At 45.1% G+C, this 24,742-nt stretch overlaps 1 protein-coding gene across 1 annotated transcript in view; it reads left to right on the plus strand.

The window, feature by feature from the left end:
- Nucleotides 1-14,182, plus strand: part of LOC142783779 (uncharacterized) — a 59,980-nt gene extending 45,798 nt beyond the window's left edge. The window contains exon 4 of the mRNA XM_075882348.1: nt 13,948-14,182. Within this exon, the coding sequence (XP_075738463.1) occupies nt 13,948-14,182 (235 nt within the window). The remainder of the gene's footprint in view (nt 1-13,947) is intronic.
- Nucleotides 14,183-24,742: the final 10,560 nt, after the last annotated feature.

Here is a 24,742-nt window from a genome sequence, read left to right on the forward strand (position 1 = left end):
AAGTCTATGAATATTGCGTCAATTTGATCACCAGCATCAAGAACCTGCAGGATGTCATGAGCGAATTCACTGAGCTGGGTTTTGGTACTAAAGCGGCGTCGAAAACCATGCTGGGCATCAGATGAAACATTATTGCACTCTAAAAATTCTATGATTTGCTTGAAAATTATGTGTTCGAGTATTTTACAAGGATGGGATGTGATAGAGATGGGTCTGTAGTTCAATAAGGACTGTTTTTTTCCGGATTTGAATAACGGAAGAATTTTAGCTGATTTCCACGTTTTAGGGACAACGGACGTCGAGAGAGATTTCTGAAAGATAATGGTTAAATACTGACTAGTCCATAAGGTGTACCTAATGAGGAATTCGTTGTCTATATTATCAGAACCCCCTTTCTTCTTTGGATCGAGTTTTAAATGAGATTCAGCAAACCCTGGTTTGAAACAGCAATATCGTCAATAGAACTGCGAGTATGCCCCATAAAAGGAGGAACAACGAAGTTATCAAGTGTAAAAACAGATTGAAAGTAATCATTGAATGCATCTGCAATAAGAGCTGTATCACCTGTAACTGTGCCATTTATTTCAAATGTGTCAGTGCCAGAATCCATTGGTAGGACAGATTTCCGAAATTCACGTGGATTATTTCTAAGCAAACCGGGGAGTGTAACTTGACAGTAAAAATCACGAGCCACATTTGTTTTCCTTCGACGTTCCTTTTTCAGAGCAATGAATTATGCGGCAAGAATAACATCACCAGTGCGTTTAGCATGCCGCAAATGCCCAAGTCGATGCGACAGGTGCGAAATTTCCCGTGTGATCCAAGGCAACTCCGAATTCGTATTTTTTTGTGTTTAACGGTACAAAACGCATAGAGCACTTTGAAACAAGATCACTGAAGAATTTCGTTAAAGTATCAACATCTTCGGAAATCATAATCGCTCCAAACTGGGCAAAAGAAGTGCTAAGTGTATCAATAATACCAATATCGTCAGCATGGCTCATATTGCGGAAAGTAGAATAGATGTATGGGCCTTTCGGTACAGGACATGAAATAGACGCAAAAACAACTTTATGATCCGATATGCCACCCACAACAGTGCACACATAACCATAATCGCAGACACTAGGGGTGAAGAATACAACATCTAAAATCGCCATGCCTCTTGTGGCGTCACTGACTATTTGCTTCAGGCCGGAAGTTAGTGCAAAGTTCAATGTTTCTCTGTGAGGTTGGGAAGCATGACCTAGAAGAGATAATGACGTCCAGTTTATATCGGGGACATTAAAATCACTCATACATATTAGGTTTGGCGAATGAGGAGCTATTTCTTGGACGAATGCACTCAGTGAAACCAAAGAGTCCGCGATCAGGTTAGGTGGACGGTAAAAGACACCAATAAGAAAAGTCAATGTTTCAAAGTAAACTTTACACCAAACCGATTCAGTTTGAGACGGAGCATCAAGAACAGAAAACTTTAGGTCGGAATGTAAATATAAAGGAACGCCTCCACCTCTACTATCGATTCGATCACTTCTTACGACATTGAAGCTTGGCAGCGAAATATCGGTATCACAAATTTCGTTATGAAACCAAGTTTCCGTGACACCGATGATATGAGGGAAGTAGGACAAAGTTAGAGACGAGAAATCAGAAAACGTGTTGACTAAACTTCTTGCAATGATGTTTAAAATACGGAGATTATCAGGTAAATCATGGGGGCGTCAACAAGAAGTGGGAGTAGGGGCCAAAAGAGATGCCATCACCATAGTATCACGATTACGAGACTGAAAAATAGTGTTACACTGCTCGTCCTAGTTATCGCTTATGTTATGAATGAACACGTGGTTGTAAACAATGCGCATGAAAGAGCCGTTGTTGCGATGGGTTCTGGTTGCCTCCCATAGCTTTCTTGTAATGAAACGTACGTTATCAGAATAGTCTTAGGATATGCGTTGATCGGAGCCCTTCAACTTTGATGCGTTTTTAAGAATACAAATTTTCTCACGAAAATCTAGCAGCCTTAAAATAAAAGGGTGGGTGCGGCCTGTGTGACGTCTACCTAACCTATGACACCTTTCGATTTGTGGGCAATCCATGCACAGCGTTTCCGTGAAAAAGTTTGGAACAACGTTGAACAATGCCTTATCATCATCATCTGGAGATTCAGGAATGCCGTGAAGAATCAGGTTATTACGGCGCAGTCTATTTTCTAGGTTATCGTTCCGAGCCGTGGGCGTAGACGCCTTCTTATTAAGAGAACAAACTGAGCTTTTTAAATCTTCTACCATATTTTTAGATGCATTAGACATAGTACTGGACGACTCTAGAGCGTTAAGTCGCGACTCAATAGCCTCAAAGCGCGAATTGACTGAAGAACGAAGCTCGGAATTATCCTGGGCTATTTTATTTTGCCCAGGTAGCAGGCTGGAGAACATGCTAGAAACAGAAGGTTCACTATCTATAGATACCACGTGGCTATTCACTCCACGCACATGCCCACTCGGTAACAGAGTAGATACTCCAGAGTCCGTGCCGGAATTACTAGTAGAGGTACCTTTTATACCCCTTGGCCCAGGGTTTAGCTCAACGTCTCCACTCAAGCACAGAGAACTCAAACAGTACACAATCTGGGCATAAATGGAAACATATAGAGATACAACAGTCTGTGGGCAACGCAGCAGCAGCAAGAAACGATCATTTGAACGGATAGAGTGTGCGTTGTCCAATTAACATACCTGCACAATAAAGAAGCACCGCATGAGCATTGTGTTGTCGTTGCTGCCGCCTTGCCCACTGAAGCTGCGCTGTGGCTGGGAGCCTTTTATATCCGATGCTGATGAAGTTGGGCTTGATCAAGGTTTGTTGACTCAGTTGATAGTCAGCGTAGATACTTGGGGAGAGCGCAGGCACAATAGTTGAACTAAGTCGATCTTTCGGCTACAGGACAGGAAGGGCAGACTGCATATACCTGCGGTGATCGACGTGTTGGTTTGCGCAAGTTGACGCATTCCAAACCACCGCGCCGTCCAGGCAGAGTGCCGGGGAATCAAAAAGGCTGGCCAGAAATTGCACAATAAAAAAGCACCGCATGAGCATTGTGTTATCGCGGCTGCCGCCTTGCCCACTGAAGCTGTGCTGTGGCTGGGAGCCTTTTATATCCGATGCTGATGACGTGATGAACTTGGGCTTGATCAAGGTTTGTTGACTCAGTTGATAGTCAGCGTAGATACTTGGGGACAGCGCAGGCACAATAGTTGAACTAAGTCGATCTTTCGGCTGCAGGACAGGAAGGGCAGACTGCATATACCTGCGGTGATCGGCGTGTTGGTTTGCGCAAGTTGACGCATTCCAAACCACCGCGCCGTCCAGGCAGAGTGCCGGGGAATCCACAAGGCTGGCCAGAAATTGCACAAGAAGCACCGCATGAGCATTGTGTTGTCGCTGCTGCCGCCTTGTCCACTGAAGCTGCGCTGTGGCTGGGAGCCTTTTATATCCGATGCTGATGACGTGATGAAGTTAAGCTTGATCAAGGTTTGTTGACTCAGTTGATAGTCAGCGTACATACTTGGGGACAGCGCAGGCAAAATAGTTGAACTAAGTTGATTTTTCGGCGTAGTTCATTGCAGCAAAGCGGTACTCCCACCGTACCGTTTTGTTAAATATTAGTGATCCCTAGAGTCACTAAGACGCTTAAATTTCCCTCACAGAATGAAATGTATTTGAGCGTTCAGCAACAAAGCTAAGAACAGGAAAAATATTTTTTTTCACTTTTGAGGAAGCGTAGACGCATACAAACCCCCAATTTTGAGAATGTAAAGAGGTATCGCAGGAAATAAGACGGTCTTCTCTATCTATATGCAGTGACACCAACAGTAACCCAGCTGCTTTCTAACTAATAAGTAGCAACTAACGGAAGCACCACGTGCTGACTACTGTACAGATCATAATCTGCAAAAGGTTTCTGTGCAGAGCTGGCATCTCGAGCTGATAAAACCTTAGTTTCTTGCACTGTAATAACATCAACCTCATGTTGCCTAAGCACCAGGAATAACTGCCGCTGAGGGCTTATATTTCTCAAACCACGCACGTTGATTGTTGCTACACATAAGGGGAAAGTGTGTGAAGTAGTCCTTTTGCTTACCTAATTTTTATCCCCTTTAGCCACAAGCAAAGTTCTGGCAGTGCCTCTCTTGCACGTTTTTGTGACACCTTCCCGAGAACGTTGGTACAGGTGGCGTGTTTTGCCACCCCCGAAAGACACAACACGCTGTCCACTTGAAGACGCTTGTTTTGCCTCAACTGACGCCGCCGCCCTTGCTTTGTCACCCTCCGGCGCAGGGCGCTTTCTTGTCTGGTAGCTATGCATGGCCTCTTCTCCTACTTCTTCATCAGGAAGCTTTTCCTTTGGTTTTTCCAAGCCAGATTTGCTCACCACATTTTCTTTCCTGGTGTCATCACTTGTGCCTTTAGCAGTGCTAGTCACTGCTTGGCGCGGATTCTATGGACATGTGTTCATTTTCTTTGATGCCACTCACTGCTTCTTCGGACGTGTCGACGCCTTCCGTGGCTCTTTTGTGCTAGAGAGCCAGGATGCAGCTTCCTGGCGTAGGTCGACACGCAAGCATCCGACGAATGACCGAAGCGAAAGCACTGCAACTACCTCGGTGTTTTGCATTGTCTACGAACATATCGCACTTGTTCGCAACGAAGCTGGTGACCTCAGATGGTCATAATGTGTGGTATTGAGCTTACATTGATGCCATCCTTGAGCTTTAAGACCGCATTCCACTTTATTATCATCCACTGCTTCATACCAACATAATGACATGCTTTGGCCACAAATAACACACACAAAAAATAAAGGAGCACCGAACAACAAGCACAGGCGTTGAGTGCTCCTTTACTTTGTGTGTGCGTTATTTGCGGCCAAAGCATGCCACTAAGCAAGTCTCAACTAGGCGAACAATCAGTATTGTCACCATACCAGCACTTCTCCATTTCTCTCTCTCTAAGAACTCTAGGAGGCCTTCAGCTTGAAACGTCCTACCACACGTCTAGTTTCTAAATGAGGTGTAAACCATAGCAACTTTACTTTGATATCCTTGGTATGCGGATCTATCCCCATACACCTACGCACTTTCACGCGAAGCTCGCCACGAGTTCCAAGTTTCTGCTTCGAAATTCTTTTCGCACAGGACGCCATTCATACGTGGCTCATTCGATACTGTCCCACACCTACAACGTTGGCAGTAGTAACCACTTTAAGCAAAGCATCACGAAAATCTGGGGCTTGGTTAATTCTATCACCCAAATCTGCATGGAGAAAAACGGACTTGAAAACGTCATTACGACGCCCATCGGCTTTGTTTGACTTTAACTCCGTGCTTCCCACATAGGCTCGCCCCACGAATGATGGCGGCTGGCGAAAGGGGTGACGTGATGCACGTCGCATTTCCCTCTGTTAGGCAGTGGCATCCAATAACTCCAACATGCCGCGAGTAGGTGACCTTAGCCCAAGTTCGACGTCCAACAAGTCCCACTCTTCTGGTTGTCACGTTGCTTTCTCTGGTTCCGCTCTCACCATTGACCACTACAGCTAGTACTGGCATCTAGGACTACAAGAGTTTGTTTACTGTATATTAATGGGCGTTAGTCGTCGGCATGACGATAGTTATAGCGCGAGAACAAAACGACGACGCAGAGACAAGAAGGACACGAACTTGTCTCTGTGTCGTGGTTTTGTTTTCGCGCTATGACTATCGTCATGCCATACCAACTAGCCCAAGCTGTCACATTCCTTAGTCGTCTGGTTGGAAATGTATGGCTAGTGTTGAACTCCAATGACTGAATCGGAGCAGCCGATGAACTCTGTGAGCGGGCACTCAAGTGTGGTGTAGAACAATGTCATTGAATCCGCGATCGGAACACATTTTGACCCGCCGGAGCAGTCATAGAAGAAAGAAGGAAGCGGAAGCTTTTGAGTTGCCCAGAATACCTTGCGTGTGGGCATTCCACTCCGCTGATTCTGCTGTCGAATTCTGTTGAATTCCCACTAGTGCGGGGTATTTTCATTGTCGGTGACATGATCTAAGGAACTCTTCAAGTAGAAACCGGAGCTTCCTGACTCAAACCTGTCACAAAACACGCGAGAGTAGCAGCGCCACCAAGCAGGCGAACGTGTTGAAGGGAGCGCGTCAGGCCGAGGTCCGGTCCACTCCACCTATTTCTGTGGAGCAAGTTTGTGCTCATCGGAGTCCCTCGCGCTCTTGATCTACTCCGACTCTTTCTTTAGAACGCTTGTTTTCCACGCTCACCCTGTTATTGAAACAGAATTGCTGCAAACGTTGCAGGTAAACTTGCTGCGACTCCGCAATTAGAATTCGTAAGAGTCAGTGTAAATGCATTCACGTTAAGCGGTGCTCCATAGGCGTGCGCATGAGGGTGGCAAGGGGGGGGGGGGGCGGCCGCCACTCTGAACACCTAAAATGGGGGCACGACAATGCCCTACACAATAACATAATAAGGGAGGGGGACGCTGTGACTTAGGGGAGTCACAAAGCCAGCCCCATACTTCTACCTAATATAAAGGGGGCGCTGGGCGGCTCTTTCCCCCCTCCCTCTGTAGGGGAACACTACCCACGCCCATGACTACAGCTGTGAACACGTACAGTGTGCAACATACTTTCATTCAATAATACCTAGCGAGGATTTTGGTGCTGCCATCGTGTACCTTTATGAGAATTATGGGAATTACAGAATTCCGATTGGATAGGGTTAGCTAGCAAACTGTCTACAGACTCTTTTTTTACAGTTTCGTTTTTCTCGCCGAGCGGGTAGTGGGGGCAGTGAAAAGCGTTAAAGCAGCGCCATTGTTGTTCAAAGAGGCGTAAGACCACTACGTCTGATATTTGCTGCGACGTTGAAGATTTACGAGTCGCATTCGATAATATAAACGAAGCGTCGTGCACTGACCGCTGCGCACAGATGTAGTGTCTAATTCGAGTGCACAATAGGGCATCGAGTTAATGTTTTTTCACAAGCACGCCTCGCCTAAACTTGTTTGAAATCAACTACGAAATTATTACAATGCGATGACGAAGCTAAGTAGATGCACCTTCACGCTTCGCTGACTCGACTTCACAACAAAACCAGAGATGAGTGGGGCATACGACTTGGACAGATGTGCCTAGCATCGCAGAAGATGAAACGATAAGTTTTTCTCACTTGATATTGTACTGTTATTTCCATAAATATATAATGCGTACTTGCAAGAGAAAAACAAACATGTTTGTTATAATGTGTTGTAAAAACTATTCATTAGGTCCTGATGCCGAATCTGAAATGAAATGGCAAAGCGATGCATACCCTGATGGTTGCATTTGCTCAGGTTGCAATTTTGCCGCCTGGTTACGGAAACTTTTTGCAATAAAGTTTGCATAGAAATGACTGAAGCAAGTTTCAATTTAGTCTAAGTTCATCTCGCTTTTTATAACACTCGAAAAAAAAAGCATCGCGAATATTAGGAACGCAACCCACGTGAAGCGGATCCGAAGTCTATACTTCTGATAATTTCCATGGGGGGTACAAGCGCCACTGAAGGAGCCAGCCAGCGTAGACACTAGCACCAGATTTCCCTCTAGGTATTATTCTATGAAAATATAAGGTGAGCAAGCTCTGTTATATAAGCGTACGGTAAACATTGAACAGTTTTCGTTAGGATACGTTTCACTTTGGTGTTTTACCTATTCCTCTGAGGGAGCGATGAACCATGTTTTTTCTCTGTCTCCACTTCAGTAAGCTTTCTTGTAGCAGACGTAAACAACAGGGAGAAATGAAGGCACATGTAGACAGGCAGAACACTAACATTCAACATAGTTTATTCTCAGGAACCAGAGAACATTTATGCACTTGTCTGTTGAGCCACACTCATGTGAGAACGTGAATAAACAAACAACATAAATAGTATAGGTACATGCGTACATATATGCTTTGATAATCTCATGTCTCGTCCAAATATGTTAACTCGTTTTCTGACAGAGCTATCGATGGCTGGCTGACACACATATCACGGAGTGCAACAATCTGCTTAGATTCTTTTATAAGACGAGTCATTCAACATTTGCTTTCAGGTATTGTTCTGATGCTTTCAAAGCTAGGGAAACATTGATGCTGTTTATAACGTTGCGCGAGAATCATATTTTTTTCATTTTTACTATTGAGGTCGAGCAACCTATCATTGATGCATCTGCCCAATTCTTCTACGTACTATTTACCACAAGTAGAGGGAGTGGCGTAGATGCCTGCTGTTACACAATCGACAAACTTATTTCTGTGTTTTAAATGGCAGTTCGCAACAAATTTTCCCGTGGTTTTGATTGTCTGCAAAGACTGATCAGCTTATTAGGCGCTGAGAAAAGAACATCAGTTTCACTACGCCATGCTATTTTCTTTAGGTTATGCAACAACTGGTCGATGTAAGGAATCACTATCGTTCGTTTTTTTTCAAGTTCACAAGTCTGTTGCCTGCTTTCAGGTTTACATATTTTCGCACTTAATTTAATATGCCTTCAGCGACTGACACCAAAAGCGATCTGAAATAACCATCATCCTGAAGATTCAAAGCCTGCTGGCTGAACGCTTCGCTGGCACAGTGAGCGCATGATTTTTAAGTGTGTTGGTGAAATACATTTGAAGGTATTTTATGCACGTGCTCACATGACTCTGTCTGTACAGACAAGTGCATGAATGTTCTCTGGTTTCTGAGAATAAACTATCTTGAAAGTTAGCACTCTGTCTGCCTACATGTGCCTTCATTTCTACTTGTTGTTTACGTGCGCTACAAGGAAACATACTGAAGATGAGCTACCAACAAGCCCGCATCACATCTCTCGTGATCCATCAGTATGCCTGTTTTTTTTTTCAAATGTTTTCACAATGACACTCTTTCATTCGGACTGTGGTTGTTTACTGTTTCTTATTCCTATGTTAGTTCATGCATAATGCGAACGGCATACTTCTGTTCGACGGCTGTGAAGCTGCCCAGTGCGTGAGGTGGCCAAGTTTCTCTCGAGTTGCTCAATGCAGCTTTTTTACCTTGTGATCCTCGGAATCTCGTTGTCAAGAAATTCAATATTATTTCCTTGTTGCGGGTTCGTTTGTATAGCGAGGATCGCAGGGCAACAACGCAGAGTGCAATGAGGTGTTAACCCACGGTGACCAACATCCTCTTTTCGTAGCATCCAAGTGCCACGTTACGACGGAGTTGTTTTGTCGGCGCTTTCGGGAAACGGGAGACTGCATGAACGAGTGTATTCGCAATGAACCGCAACTTCAATAATGAAAGCACAACAATGTACATCTTTGAATACCCAGTCGTAGTGTGGTCACGTCACCGATGAGGGAGAGGCCCCTGCTAGTCTAGAAGGAGTTGGGCTGGGCGGTGCGTTACTGCTCAAGTCAAGAACCAGCAAAACGCGTTCAAGACCCGGTTATTCTTGCCCAGAAATGCTCGTATTAGCACAGTTCCTGGAGCTTCATTTGCACTGAGAGAGAATGAAATCCGCTGGAGCTTCGACAGCGCACGGAGAGTAACAAGAAGTGTACAGAATCGCAATTGCGAGCTGGCGTCGACGGCACGTCGGGAAGGGCACGCACGGGGACCCGTCTGGACGGCACTCCCAAAAAAGAAGCATGTTTACGCCTGAATGACAGGTGGCGCTGTCGAACGGTCTCTAGCACGCGATCAGCGTGGATCATACGATTGGCGCGATTATCCGGATGATCTCGCCCACAGCGGATCGGGGAAAAAAGCACGGTGTGGCTCGTGCCGCCCACAGACGCTGAGGAGCTTTTGCGCCAGCGATTTTCCCTCTGCCCTAATAGCAATGTCAAGAACACCATTCAAGCTCTGTGCGGGATGAGATGCTGTTTTCGCGTAAGCTACCCTTGAACTAGCAAAACAAAAGCGTTACACACCTAAATCGGTGGTCACTGATTAAAATCTTTGACGGCCGTAGCCTGCTGGAGAGCAGTCGTGTATTAATCTAAATAAAATCGCACATCTCACGTTTCTCAAACCACACAGCACAACTGCTCAGCGAGTGTAACTTCCTCAACGATATATTACAGAGAACTAACCAGCAAAGATGCCAAGGAAGCTACAGGGAACGTTAATAATGGAGGTTGTTATGTAAATGTGAAGAAAGAAAAGAGAACGAATAGGTAACTTGCCGTTCACAGAGACCGAACCTACGACTTTCGAATAACGCGTACAATACTCTGCCGCCTCTGCTGACTGAGCTGTCTAGAATGTGTCGTTGGGCTAGTTGTTTTATACTGAAGGAATACTAAGGACGCAACCCACACACAGAGAAAGAAAATGTTGTCGCCTTTCTTTTTTGTGTCTGTTTGGGTCACGTTCTTAATATTTTTTCAACTGAGCTAAACAGTTCAGATGGCAGAGCTGTTTCTCAGCCCAATTCATATGTGCAGTTAAACGCATAAGTCAGACAAATTACTCGTGAGTCGTCTCACTGAGACTCACTAAGATCGAGAACTGAGTCTGAGTGAGTTCGGGTAAGTAATATATTCTCGAGTGTGAGTTCGACTGACGAAAAGTTTGGTGTGTCTGAATCCAAGTGAGTCCAAAGCGCAAAATATACATCCTGAGGCCGTTCCACTTTCTTTTCCTTTCAAACGTGACAGGGTCAGTCAGCGCCGCGGGTAGCCTTGACGGGCGTGTGTTGAACACTCTTTCTCTGCTCGTTATTCGTAGGCCACCGTTTTGGTCCCAGCCGGCAAGTTATTTTTTCATCCACTTTTTTCCTGCACATTTACATTATTTATTTATTTATTTGAGAATACCTCACAGGCCCCCAGAGGCATAGGTTCAGGGGGGTATACAGTACAATTCAATACATTGTAAAGGAAGATTTCCTTAGAGTACGATTACAGGGCAGTAGAATAAAATAACATAGAATAAATAACTACTAGAAACGAGAATAACAGGTAACTATACGAGGAAAAAATTATTTTTTCGCACGACTTAGGAAGTATTGCGTGGGAGCAATATAATACAAAGTACAGCCACAATACACATTATAACAGCCACCACACAATAGCTTCATTGTAAAAAGCCAAAAAAATGTGCGACAGTGGTATGAAAAGACAGACGCCATTAGTTTGAAAAGCGTCCTTAAAATAGCTAAGCAAAAAGAAGTTTCACAAATAAAAAATTTAGGATACTAAACCAAGTGTGTGGAAAAATGTTTGTTCAACTGAATACAAAAAGCGCCGTGGTCTTTAAGTGAAGCAATGTTTTCTGGCAAGCTGTTCCAGAGACGAATAGCTCGAGGTAGTGGGGAAAAATTGAATGATTGCGTCGCACCATATAGGCGGGCACTACTTCTAATATCACCTTCATAATTATTTAAGCACAATTTAGTTACCTTTCTTTTATCAACACACTAACTCGGCAATTCCACAAAGGCGACAAGTTGAAAGTTTTTATACATTCAGCACACTTTTGAATACATCATTTAAAGGCAGAAAGGACCAATAGAAGTGCTGGTATGCATTCAGAGATTTGCGGCAGGGTCACACAAGCCTACATTAGGCGTAGTAAGCTTTCGAGGATGGAAGGCGGGGCGAGCAAGCGCTTGCTTTCCTCACCCAACTTGTTTTTGGCTGAAAGAGCGTGAAGTGCGACGGAGTGATGAGTCCGCCGCCGGGTCACAAAGCATGTAAATAGGAGATACAAGAATAGAAAAACGGTTCTCAAAGCAGTGTAAGGCCCATAGTAGGCCACAAAACCAATGCAGCTGGAGAAAAATGCCGCGCAATCTCTTGCTGAAACACCAACGAAGGCATTAGCTGACTGAACCAGTTGCTTTTCTTACATCGTTAACGTGCTGGGCATGTTGTCAAGTGGCTGTGACGTGGACCAAAGTAGCAGCAGGTGATGGGTTCTAGATGAAACTATTCATTTGGCCATACTTGTGGCCCTGCAATGAAATGTCGGACTACTGCAATATACACTGCACAATGATAAAGCTGAACAGGGCGTCGGCTGTCGATTAACTGATCTGAGGCAAAGCATGGCGGCATTTACACTTGCGGCGTCGAACATTCGAGCATGAACACTAGTGGCAGCTTTTATTCTAAACCAACTCTTTTCACCTTTTTACGTCATTGTATTCCTACTTCAGTTTTCTCTTTTGTATGGCTGTTTGATCACCTTTTATTTTCTCGTATTATGATGTATGCGCATTATGATGTATGCTACTACTGCATTTCCTTGTTTACGTTGTTGATTGCCAACATCTTCTTTCAGTGTTAGTGAATATTTTAATTTGTATTTTTATTATAATGAGTCAAGTATGCTCTTACTGTGTTGATTCCTGATAAGATCGACAGTGTCAATAAATAAAAAAAAATAAACTCAGTTGTTAGTATTTGCCTGATCACGCCTAGGAAACGATCTCAGGACAATCTCAAATATTCTCAGGCATTCTGGCGCGATTAGCGCAAGGCAATATATTGACGCATGCCACCACTAAAGAATGAGCCACTGTGGCTCACACTCCTTTTGGGCTGTGATGAAAAAGAAAACAATTTTGTTGCTCTGGCTCTGGTCAACTCCTGATGATGATGATGATGATGATGCGATGTTGACGACGATGATGTTCTTGCATTTGTGGCACTCGCCCACAGAGGAAGATCAGCGAAGAACCGGGTGGCAGGATCTTTGGGTTAGTTGCTTTCGTATTTCAAAGCATCCGACGGAGTTTCCGTAAGACGCTAACGAAGTTGTAAATGCTGTGTACAAAAACGCTACATGAGATAGCGGTCATGCAATCAGATAGTCGCGGAACAAGAAATAATAGTACCAATAGACTAACAAGGTAATCTTTTTGTTTCGATTATGTACACACACACAACAGAGCGAACCTCACTGTGGCTATAACCTAACAAGTTCCCTCCAGAGCATCAAGTTTCTGCCCCGTTTATTTGTGAACCTAGCTTCTCAATTGTGTCGACAAAGTATCTTTTGCTTTGATAAGAATATCGTTGACAGAAGAAAAAGAAATTATCTATTGTTTTCATTTCCTTGCAAGAGAGACATAATGGAGATGCTGCGAGTCAAGCTTTATGTAAGTAATAATTCAAGGGTGGAATTATACAACGTTATCTGGTGATTGTATTTTCTAATTGCCTAGATACACACCACTGCTTATTCCAGTAAAATCTCAGACGTACGGATTCTTTGACTTTTTTCAATGATAATTTGTCTATTTACTTGTGCAAACAAGCATTTCTATATCTGAGGGCGGTTACGGAAGCGAAATCAGGTAAAATAGGGAAAACTGGTCCGAATAAAGATGCTTTGGCTAAACAGTCTGCCATCTCCTTTAGATAAATCTCTCAGTGGCCAGGTACCCATACCAAGTAAAATTTCTCAACATTGCTGGTAATGAACAGATGATCATATTTAATATTGTTAAATTTTTTGTGGCAGAGAGTGCAGCATACACTGAGAGAGAATGAGTAATTATGACAGCTTCAGATTAGCTTGCAGGAAGTTTGCCAAGTGCTAGAACTATGGAAAACAATTTAACCATGAATATACGAGTATAGTCTGGTAATCAGTCTTAAAAAAGTCAGTCGAGAGAAGGACAGAACATACTTAATCCTGGCTGTTAGTCTTGTTTTGCTCGCAACATTTCTGGTGGAGACGCTGGGTACGTCTACTTCAGCTGTGTCTGCCATCTTGGAGAAAGCTTCATCTGCCAGAGCCAGAAGTAGCTGCCGCCTTCGTGGGTTACCCCCAGAATTCGGTCTCTTGGCATCGACACCCAGAAATATGAAATTTACGATGACAAGCTGGGTGGTACAAACCAGCGATCCCCATAGTACTCTTCTCGCACATGTTTTTCATGCACCAAGGACACCAAAACCGTTCCGTGAAGACATCTTCGAGGATGTTTACGACTGGCTAGACCACTTTGTACAGGTGCCCAGAATCAACGAATGGGTCGATGTTCGCAAGCTGCTCCGAGTTTACTTTGACGTGAAAGATTCTGCGAAGACGTGGTACGAGAACCACAGGGCTCTTTTGCAACATGACAAGACTTTACACGACAACTCCACGACGCTTACCGTAACGCCGGAAGAGGGCTGAAAAAGCTATATCCTACAGGAACCAGTGGCCAAACGAATGGGTTTCCATGTTTGTGGACAACAAGATCCGCCTTTTCAGGCACGCAAAACCAGCCGCGTCGGAGGAAAAATGTCATGTTGGAGGAACAGAAGGTATGGCATCTGACGCGTGGTGTAAAAGAACAGCTTTTCGCTGGACTCGTGCGCAGTACACTGACGACAGACTCCGAGCTCATCAGTAAGGCAACCACGATGGAGCGTACTCTGCAGCAATGGTCACTACAGAACAAACGCCCAATCCCGGCCACCGCAGCTCCATGGGCTCTGACAGCGAGAGACAGGCCCTCGCTGACTTGCTTTGAAGTATATCGCGCGGAACAAAGTGCGACCGCTTCAGGTAGTGGAATCCCATCCACCTGTGCCAGCCGTCGCGGATATAAGCAGTCAGGAAGGCAGTCACACCACTGGTTACAATCGCACCACCAACACATGAGGCCCCTGTATGTGGTGGCATTGCGATCCCCTGCGCCACCGGCTACAGGTACCGCTATGCAGACAATGTATCACGCTATGCACCCATTCGAGGACACTGCGTTGAGTTCGCCTCTCGGCTCAAGGATTCCAAGCACACGCTCATATCTGCGCTCTGCCTAAAGACAGAGCGCTAGCAAGACAAGCACGCGGTGCATCTCAGATAAATGTCCACTCTGTTATCACTGCGGCAAAGCGGGTCACGTGTACTGGAACGGTCAGTACCACCAACTATGTCTCCGCGGCTTTCACCCTAATGCTCAATGTCCACGCTATGATGAGCACTCCCATGAAATAAAAGCCTATCTCATGAGTCAGGTAACTCCGGCTATTTGGCACAATAAGGCGAGATCACCATCGCCTCGCCGGCCTTTGTCGTCCAGCTTGCCCTCATTGTGCACCGCTCCGTTCAGGAGGCGGTCACCAAGTCTCCTCAGAGGAAACTAGGAACAGTGACTTCTGGGGCTGAAGTCGCGGTCCGGCGAACTGTCAAAGACCCTCCTTCGACGCAACGACCTGATGACGACTCACAAGAGTGGAAACTTGGGCTAGTTGGTGCGTAGTCATATTTGCAAGATGTTTCAGCGCGCGAACAAAGAAAAAAAGACAGGGTAGACAGAAAGAGCGCTGACTTCCAACTAACCTTATTTGACAGAGTGGCAAGAATATATACTGCTAAAAAGAATGATAACAGAGCATGAAGGTAAAGGCACGCCTAATCTACACATCAGTAACAAAGCACGTGTGACAGGTCCTCTGTTGCCTCAAAGCCCAGCTAGGTAATCACGTTCAGCCTGTGATAAAGCAATCGATGATGTGCTTACACATTTATCTCCTAGCAAGTGTATTTTTTCCGCTTCAATAATTTCTCGGGTAAGCTGGCCCTTGTGCCTTGCCAATATTGAGCACTGATCAAAAAGAGGGGTGCACCCACAATCTCGGCAATGAATGCCAAGATGCCCTTGTACCACATTGTGCACATTGTTTCGGTGTTCTCGCAGGCGGTCATTTATGCACCTGCCGGTTTGCTCTACATAGATGCACCCACACGTCAGTGGAATCAAGTAAACGACTCCCATTGCGCATGGGATGTAGCGTGCCCTGTGCGCGACAGAGCACGAGGCAGAATTTGCACGAGGTGCATTGACCCGTTTGCAAAGCCTCTGCAATTTTTCCGGGGCAGAAAAAACCACAAAAACGTTGGCGTCTCGAGCAATCTTTTTTTGCCTGTGTGATACGTCGTGCACGTAAGGCAGTACGACAGGCCGGCTCTTTCTGACACTGTTTCGCTTATCCGGTTAGTCGCCTCGCTTCAAGACGGTGACCAGCTTTTCCGCCACCGAAACGAGAACATGCGTGGGGTGACCAGCTTTGGTAAGCCGCTCTACTTGTAGAGCAAAGCTGTGGTGTACCTAGTGGGGGCATGACTTCTTTAAGGCATTGACAAGGCAGAGGTTGGCGATGCCCCGCTTGACCAATTTAGAGTGAGCTGAGCTGAAAGGCAGAAGGGGCTTGCCGCTTCTTGGTTCATACATTCAGCAAACATGTCGGGAGTCTAACAAAAGCTTCAAATCTAGAAACTTCAGGTTGTTATCAGTGGGTGATTCATGGGTTAGAACTAGTGGTTTCAGGCACTCTCGGAAAACAGTCAACACGTCAGAGGAAATGGTCTGAAAATTTTGTCTATCGCATTTCAACAACACAGCGCTCTTTCTGTGTACCCTGTCCTTTTTCCTTTGTTCGCGCGCTGAAACATCTTGCAAATATGGCTGATGACGACCATTCAATTTTTCAGTGCTCTTCGACACTGGTAAAAGAGACTAAAATACTGAGACATAGCAGAAACACGTGTGCTGGGGAGGCTTGGAAAGCGTTATTCATCAACATGAAAAGTGATAGCTGTGTTAGTGAGACCTCGATATCGCTCTATGGTGCAGAAACGTTCTTTTTGATGAATAAGATGCGTTAGCACGTGACGTTTCTCGACACGTTTGTGCAGCAATGCTTGGTTTCTCGATATGTAGCCGATGATCTACAGTCACTAAAAAGAGTTAGTAGTTTTCGCTCGACCTGTTCAAGTGTTTCTTCTTTGTGTTGTCATTTCATTTTTAGCACAGTTTTGCTTCATTCAAATGCTGGTAAGAGGCAAACAATCCGAAAAATCGGCGTATTGCCTTCGTGTCGGTGGGCGGCGGAAAATAGACGACGGCTGTTGTTTTCCGCAGGTTGGAACGAACTTTAAGGTTCATATTCACGTGTCCCGTGAAGAGCTCCTCGTACGTAAAACAGCACTTTTATGACCTTAGGGCTAATTAAAAGGTCTTGATAGACTGAAGTACGCATTCAAGGCGTCGGAGATGCTCGACGAAAAAGTGTGTGTGAGCGTTTGTGGAACTTGCAATACACCTGCCTACAATCTCCAATAATCTGTCATTGAGGCATCATTAGCGCAAGGTACTTTGTGCGACGGGCCGCCATCATGAAACAAAGAAATGTAAATATAGGATGAATTTGGCGTTTATGCAACGATAAAACTAAACCAAACAAACAAAAGGTTCATTCTGAAGTATAGCGAACATTGCATACTGAGGAAATGGTGCTAAAGGTGTGTCGGTTTACCTGACGAATACCCAACTTCCCTTCGGTGGTTCAGACAAATATGGCGACATGAGTTTAACACACCGGTTACACATTATTATGACTGTATTCTCCAACGTTATTGTATTTACTAGGTATACAATGCCTGAAGTCCCTGCATCAAGTCCAAAGAATCTACTGCGCTAAACGCAACAATAACCAATACCATATATAGCATTTCCTAACGAACCACAAGTACGCGTACAGAACTATAGTTTAATACATCAAATACTAGCTGAGAAATATTTACTAGACATGAAGAATTATATGAAAGACGTACTACTTGCGAAGGCTGATTCGATTGATTGATATGTGGGGTTTAAGGCCCCAAAACCACCATATGATTATGAGAGACGCTGTAGTGGTGGGCTCCGGAAAATTCCACCAACAGGGGTTCTTTAACGTGCCCCCAAATCTGAGCACATGGGCCTACAGCATTCTTGCCTTCTTCGAAAATGCATCCACCGCAACCGGCATTTTTTATCCCGCGACTTGCGTGTAATCCCCCGAGTACTTTGGCGAGTAGACCACCGCAGCAGAAATTGCTTGTGAAGGCTAGAAAGAACTATTGAGGTACTTTTTTTACACTCCTGGCAACAGCAAACTGTTTAAACAAATTTTAAGCAATGTTTCATCATAATATTTCCTTAATAAATTCAATTTGTGAATGAGCATTTAGGGTACGTGTTGTGATAATTGAAGCCATCTGAAGCAGATGACTCATCAAAGCTCACCTGGTATTGCTGCGTACCCCGGCATGACACTATTAGGCACGCGGTCGCGTGATGGCCATGGTGGTTGTATATTGACGAGGCCAAAGCAAGCATTTACTTAATAAATAATACAGGTGTGCAAAATAAGCCTGGAGTACATCGATACGACGAGCGACGCAGTAATGCCGCAATATTGCCACGTAATTTTTGCACTCACAGAAAGCACCAGATCTTAAGCAGCAAGAAACCAGAAAGAATAAAATAAAAGTACAAATGTGCTAACGACTCCCAAATTAGTATGGGAGCGATGTCAGCAAAAATTGAAAAGCTAAATTGGTTATGCTTATTCAACATATTGTCGCGAAAAGAAACGATACCTATCGAAAAAAAAACGCGTTTCCTTTATTGCCAAGTGCGTTTCAGCGCGCTGGGTGACGCTGGAAACACTGTACAATGTGTCCCAGTGTACTACAGCGCGCTGCGAGGCACTGGCACACACTGTACAGCGTGGCCAGTTTCGCCCAGTGCGCTGCAACGCACTGGGCCACACTGCACAGCGTAGCCCAGTGTCTTAAAGCGCGCTGGGAGGCACTGGGACACGCTGTAGAGCGTGGCCAGCGTCTTAAAGCGCGCTTTAAGACACTGGTCGCGATGTACAGTCTCTACTGCATACTGATAATTTTAGCGGCACGTTGGCAGAAACTAGGCGTGATCGGCGCACTTTCTGTAAGACTTCATATTGAATCGCGACATGTTTAGCGCAAAATTTACCGAATATGAAGGTATTTCCATCTATGTGCTACACATAGCATCAGTTTCCTTAGGCAATGAATGCGAGTACGCTAAAGCATTCATATGTTGATCGCGCGGGTCAGAGGCGCTGCCAGGATTTTGCTGGGGGGGACAAACGACAACTTTGTTGCTGCAGGGGCAGGGAGCAGAGAATTTACGCGTCGTGTTTTACCCATGCTTGCTTCTGAAGATGGGGGACAAAGGGGGGCATGCAAGAATTTCGGGAAAGAAGGTTTCAGCCCACCCATGGATGCCCCCCTTGGCACGGGTGCGCTTTCCTTTAAGTTTGATTGAGTTTCGTCAATGTATTTCATAAACGGCATCGATAGAACTGAAAATTCGCAACACACAATGACAGTAGTATCAGCCTGAAAATCAAGGCCAACCCACTCTAGTCGTTGCGGCTCGTACTGTAGAAAGCCGCATGTTCCCGGCAGCATTTATTCACTGCAATGCCCAGTCTTGTGGTTTTAGCTTCCGATTTGTGTAATAGAAGGGGAAAATATGATCATTATTGGGCCTGTTATGATAAAATACATTGTAACAATAACTAGACTCTAACTGAATACCTACGATATTCACAGCAAACGTGGCACAAGAAGTACGGCCCTAAGCCCAGTGTTAGTTTCGGCTAGATTGAACTGCTGCGGTTGTCATTCGTGGAACGTGAACAAGGAGTACATAAAATACTTCCGAACTATTGAGGGAAGAAATCTACAGTGCTCAGTGAGCAGTTAAGATGAACGCTGTTTTCTACATAGATATGACTAACCGCATAGCGAATCACTACGATTGCCGTAACACATCTGCAGCTACGCTAACAAGCTTTGCGGCAAAACGTGCCAGATGGATGTGATCCAAGGCAACCCGCAAAGAATGCGCTAACAGTCGCAAGTTTGGCACGAGCACGAAGATACAAAAAACTGGAATGTAAACAAGTTCAAAATATTGGATATCTGAATTACTTCTGAGATGAAGAAAAATAAGGTGATTCCCATTTTTCAGGTGTGGAGTAGTGGGCAGCGTGTCTAACTCAGAATACTTGATGTACGTGTTAAGGTAATAAACTGCGGTCATCAAATTGTGGAATAACCTGCCCTATACACTAAAATCATCATCATCTTTTCATGCATTCAAACGTGATCTTAAAAACTTCATCTTGCATAACTAGGTTGACAACGATGATTACTAAACGATTCTTGGTATCCGGGCATGAAATGGGAAAGTCTTTGCAAATTTACGTTATTGCTTTTTGGCGTGATTATGTTTTACTTATATACTCTTATTATTATTGTTCTTGTGTCGCATTCTGACTGCCTGTTTTGTTTACTTGATGTTATTTTATGTAAGTTCACTGTTTATTTTTCTTTGTGTTGCGTATTTTACGTGCTGTTTTAATTAATCATTTTATTGTTATATTTAACCGAGGGTCCCCCTGCAGTCGCTTGACTTTGGGACCCTCGTCTTCATACTACACTCTACGAATTTTGTATTTTGAATGATTGAATAAACTGAACTGAACTGAACTCGACACCGGCTAACTTAATTTTTTTTTAATTTTTCTTTTTTTTCACTGCATGCCTGTTTCAGATTTAGTTACGAGGTGCGCATGACCGGAAATTCTAAACACTATCTAAGAGCCATATTTTCGCCGATAATGGGTGTCCCAGTGTGCAGCGCCAGCATGCCTGATGCAGCGTAGCACTGTCCCAGTGCCAGCGCCACACTGGACACTGGTCCAGTAATCAGGTATGGCGCTGGGCCAGTGCCACTGGTTTTTGCAATAGGGATAGAGAGGAACTCGAAGTAAACGACTGTTTTCTCAGCCACGGCAGCCACTCACTTCTCTGTCTTATTCTGTCACCCACACAGAGTGGCATTACTCTCTCGCCAAATAAAAAAAAGAAGCACCACATGGACGCTGTAGCTCCGAAAAGCAACGAGAGGTAGAAAAAAATGGCTGTATTCATTGAGAAGAAAAAGGGCGAGATGAAAGAAGAAGCGAGAAAGATATGTACGATTGTCTTGAAGGCATGTGCCACATCACAAAGTTCGTGACTTGCAGTCAACGCGAATCTTCAGTCTTCATCTTGGAGACGTGAACCACATACGAGGAGCGTGGTCTACGAGAACGGTGCGACCTGACTGCTGGGATAACTTTGCAGTTGACTTCCCCGAGGCAATGAAGAAGTCGGTAGGATCCGAAGTGCCGACATGACAAATCTCTGAGCGCCAACGTTGACGTACGGCAGTCGTTACCCAGACTAGGTCATGTGGCTCATATAATACTGCTCTGTGGTGGGTGTTGTACCGGCGAGCATCTTGATTTTGTTGCGATAAAATGCGAAAGCGCGCAAGCTGCGGGGCGCTTTTGGCAAGCTGAACAAATACGCCTGACTTCGGTGTAATCATGTCCGGCCGAGTTGGTTGCAGCATGATGTGGAGCATGGTGGTGACGTCGCCACCGTAAACCAGACAAAAAGGAGCAAATCCAGTGATTTCCTGAAGAGCCGTGTAGTAGGGAAGCGTTATGTACGGGAGGATTTCGTCCAAATTCTCGTGATTCTTAGCGACATACATCAAAAGCATATCTGGAATTATTTTGTTAAGGCATTTGGTTAACTCGTTCGTCTGCGGAAGGTACGCAAATGCTCTTCGGCGCGTTGTACCGCTCAGCAACAGGATATCTCGGGGTAATGGCACCACAAAAGCAGTACCACGATCTCTGAAGACGACAACAGGAGCACCGTGGCGGAGAACAATGTCCTCGATAAAGAAAAGTTAGTTACATTAGAAGCAGTTGCTTGCTAGGCGGCTTGTGTTTCGCAGTATCTGGTCAAGTAGACGGTGGCCACCACGATCCAGTGGTTACCAGTCGTAAACTCCGGAAATTTATTTATTTATTTATTTTCAAATACTGCAGCCCATTACAGCGCTATTGCAGGAGTGGGGTACATTTACATGAACAAAATACACTGACTACAAGGTTGACATAAAAAATGATTTATTATAACAGTGAGTCTACAAATTACGACAACGATAATTCACGAATACTACCGGGTAAGTCATTCCACATTTTAATAACTCTAGGAAAAAAACTGTTCTCGAAAATGTTCGTGTGTGTAAAGAAAAGCTTTAGGTTGAGGCTGCGGTAACGTCTAGTTGAAAGAGTATCAGCATATGAGATGTAATCATCTGAATCATCTGAATCATCTGGCAGTCCGGCAGCAGTGCACGTTCGAACTACGCACTAAAAGATACACCTTTTTGCAGGCACTTTTTGCGAGCATCTGCGCAAGCGAGCGTCTGACATCGCCGCAAGCAAGGAAATTGACGACCCGGCAGACAACTGTCGCCCGCTCTGTGATCAAGATTGCAAGATCTTGTCATCGCAAGAATGTCGTCACCAGAGGGCAATCGTGTCCCTCTGAGATATAAAGCCTGGGAGAACATCGCATCTTCTGCAGTCCGGCAGCAGTGCACGTTGGAACTACGCACTAAAAGATACACCTTTTTTGCAGGCACTTCTTGCGAGCATCTGCGCAAGCGAGCATCTGACATCGCCGCAAGCAAGGAAATTGACGACCCGGCAGACAACTGTCGCCCGCTCTGTGATCAAGATTGCAAGATCTAGTCACCGCAAGAACGTCGTCACCAGAGGGCAATCGTGTCCCTCTGAGATATAAAGCCTGCGGGAACATCGCATCTTCTGCAGTCCGGCAGCAGTGCACGTTGGAACTACGCACTAAAAGATACACCTTTTTTGCAGGCACTTCTTGCGAGCATCTGCGCAAGCGAGCGTCTGACATCGCCGCAAGCAAGGAAATTGACGACCCGGCAGACAACTGTCGCCCGCTCTGTGATCAAGATTGCAAGATCTTGTCATCGCAAGAATGTCGTCACCAGAGGGCAATCGTGTCCCTCTGAGATATAAAGCCTGCGGGAACATCGCATCTTCTGCAGTCCGGCAGCAGTGCACGTTGGAACTACGCACTAAAAGATACACCTTTTTTGCAGGCACTTCTTGCGAGCATCTGCGCAAGCGAGCATCTGACATCGCCGCAAGCAAGGAAATTGACGACCCGGCAGACAACTGTCGCCCGCTCTGTGATCAAGATTGCAAGATCTTGTCATCGCAAGAATGTCGTCACCAGAGGGCAATCGTGTCCCTCTGAGATATAAAGCCTGGGAGAACATCGCATCTTCTGCAGTCCGGCAGCAGTGCACGTTGGAACTACGCACTAAAAGATACACCTTTTTTGCAGGCACTTCTTGCGAGCATCTGCGCAAGCGAGCATCTGACATCGCCGCAAGCAAGGAAATTGACGACCCGGCAGACAACTGTCGCCCGCTCTGTGATCAAGATTGCAAGATCTTGTCATCGCAAGAATGTCGTCACCAGAGGGCAATCGTGTCCCTCTGAGATATAAAGCCTGCGGGAACATCGCATCTTCTGCAGTCCGGCAGCAGTGCACGTTGGAACTACGCACTAAAAGATACACCTTTTTTGCAGGCACTTCTTGCGAGCATCTGCGCAAGCGAGCATCTGACATCGCCGCAAGCAAGGAAATTGACGACCCGGCAGACAACTGTCGCCCGCTCTGTGATCAAGATTGCAAGATCTTGTCATCGCAAGAATGTCGTCACCAGAGGGCAATCGTGTCCCTCTGAGATATAAAGCCTGGGGGAACATCGCATCTTCTGCAGTCCGGCAGCAGTGCACGTTGGAACTACGCACTAAAAGATACACCTTTTTGCAGGTGAGATAAACGTACACGCCAATATTGTAGCCGCTATTTTTTTCTTATCTTTGTGCACTGCCGCCAGACATAGTTCATTGTTTGTTGGCCCCTTTACAGCCACGCACCATATCATTGTTCATATCTGTAGTCCATTAAAATGGCGCTCTTTGGCCATCAATACTCATCATCATCATCATAGTTCATTGTTTTTTGTTTTTTTATTGATTACAGCTATGTCTGAGTGCATTGCATATATTTTGTTCCCACCCTACGATGGCGAAGGATTCGCGTGACACGGCATACGCCATCGACGGCTTACGCCGCGAATTAAGAAAAGAGCTCCGAGAGATTAAGGACAGTTTGAAAGAAGTAAAGAACCTCAAAGAGGGCCTTAGTCAGATACTGAAAGAAAACGAGGAGCTAAAAGTGGAAAATTCCAGACTGCGGAGCAGGGTCGAAGAGGTCGAGCAGTACCAACGTTCCAATAACTTGGAAATCAAGAGTGTTCCTGCTGATATAGAACCATTCGAGGCTGTTAATAGGAGTTATTGTGCATGGAGAAGTTTCTGAGGATGATGTTGACACATACCATAGAGTGCCCACTTCTCGGCATGATGTAAGCAACGTAGTTGTTCGCTTTGTGAGAAGAACTAAACGGAATGCCTTGCTAAGCAAGGCAATGAAAGCTAAAATTGACAGTGGGGCACTGGGAAGTCAAGTGTCATCCCCAGTGTACGTTAATGAACACTTGACAAGGAATGGCAAACGACTGCTTGGGGCAGTTATACAACGCAAAAGGGAGATGAAGTGGAAGTTTGTCTGGACAACAAATGGGAAGGTATTCGCCCGTCGAAACGAAAGTTCGCAGGTGCTCAGAATAGTCACAACCAACGATCTAAGTAAAATGACAGCAGAGGCTGTAAGTGACAGTACAGCTGTCGCAGATTAAATTAATGACAACTGTATTAAGGGTTATTATGTTGGCGAAACACTACTGAAATGGCAAAAGTGTGCTATTATGAGATTGACTCTTTCAATTCACTGCTGCACGACGCTCACAAGCGATTAACATTGTTTCATGTGAACATACGCAGCCTACGTAATAAAAAAGATCAGCGGGATGACTACTTCTCTCAGCTTTCTTTTGCTTTTGATGTACTTATGTTT

The sequence above is a fragment of the Rhipicephalus microplus genome, unplaced genomic scaffold, assembly GCF_043290135.1.
Source record: "Rhipicephalus microplus isolate Deutch F79 unplaced genomic scaffold, USDA_Rmic scaffold_12, whole genome shotgun sequence".
Classification (NCBI taxonomy): domain Eukaryota; kingdom Metazoa; phylum Arthropoda; class Arachnida; order Ixodida; family Ixodidae; genus Rhipicephalus; species Rhipicephalus microplus.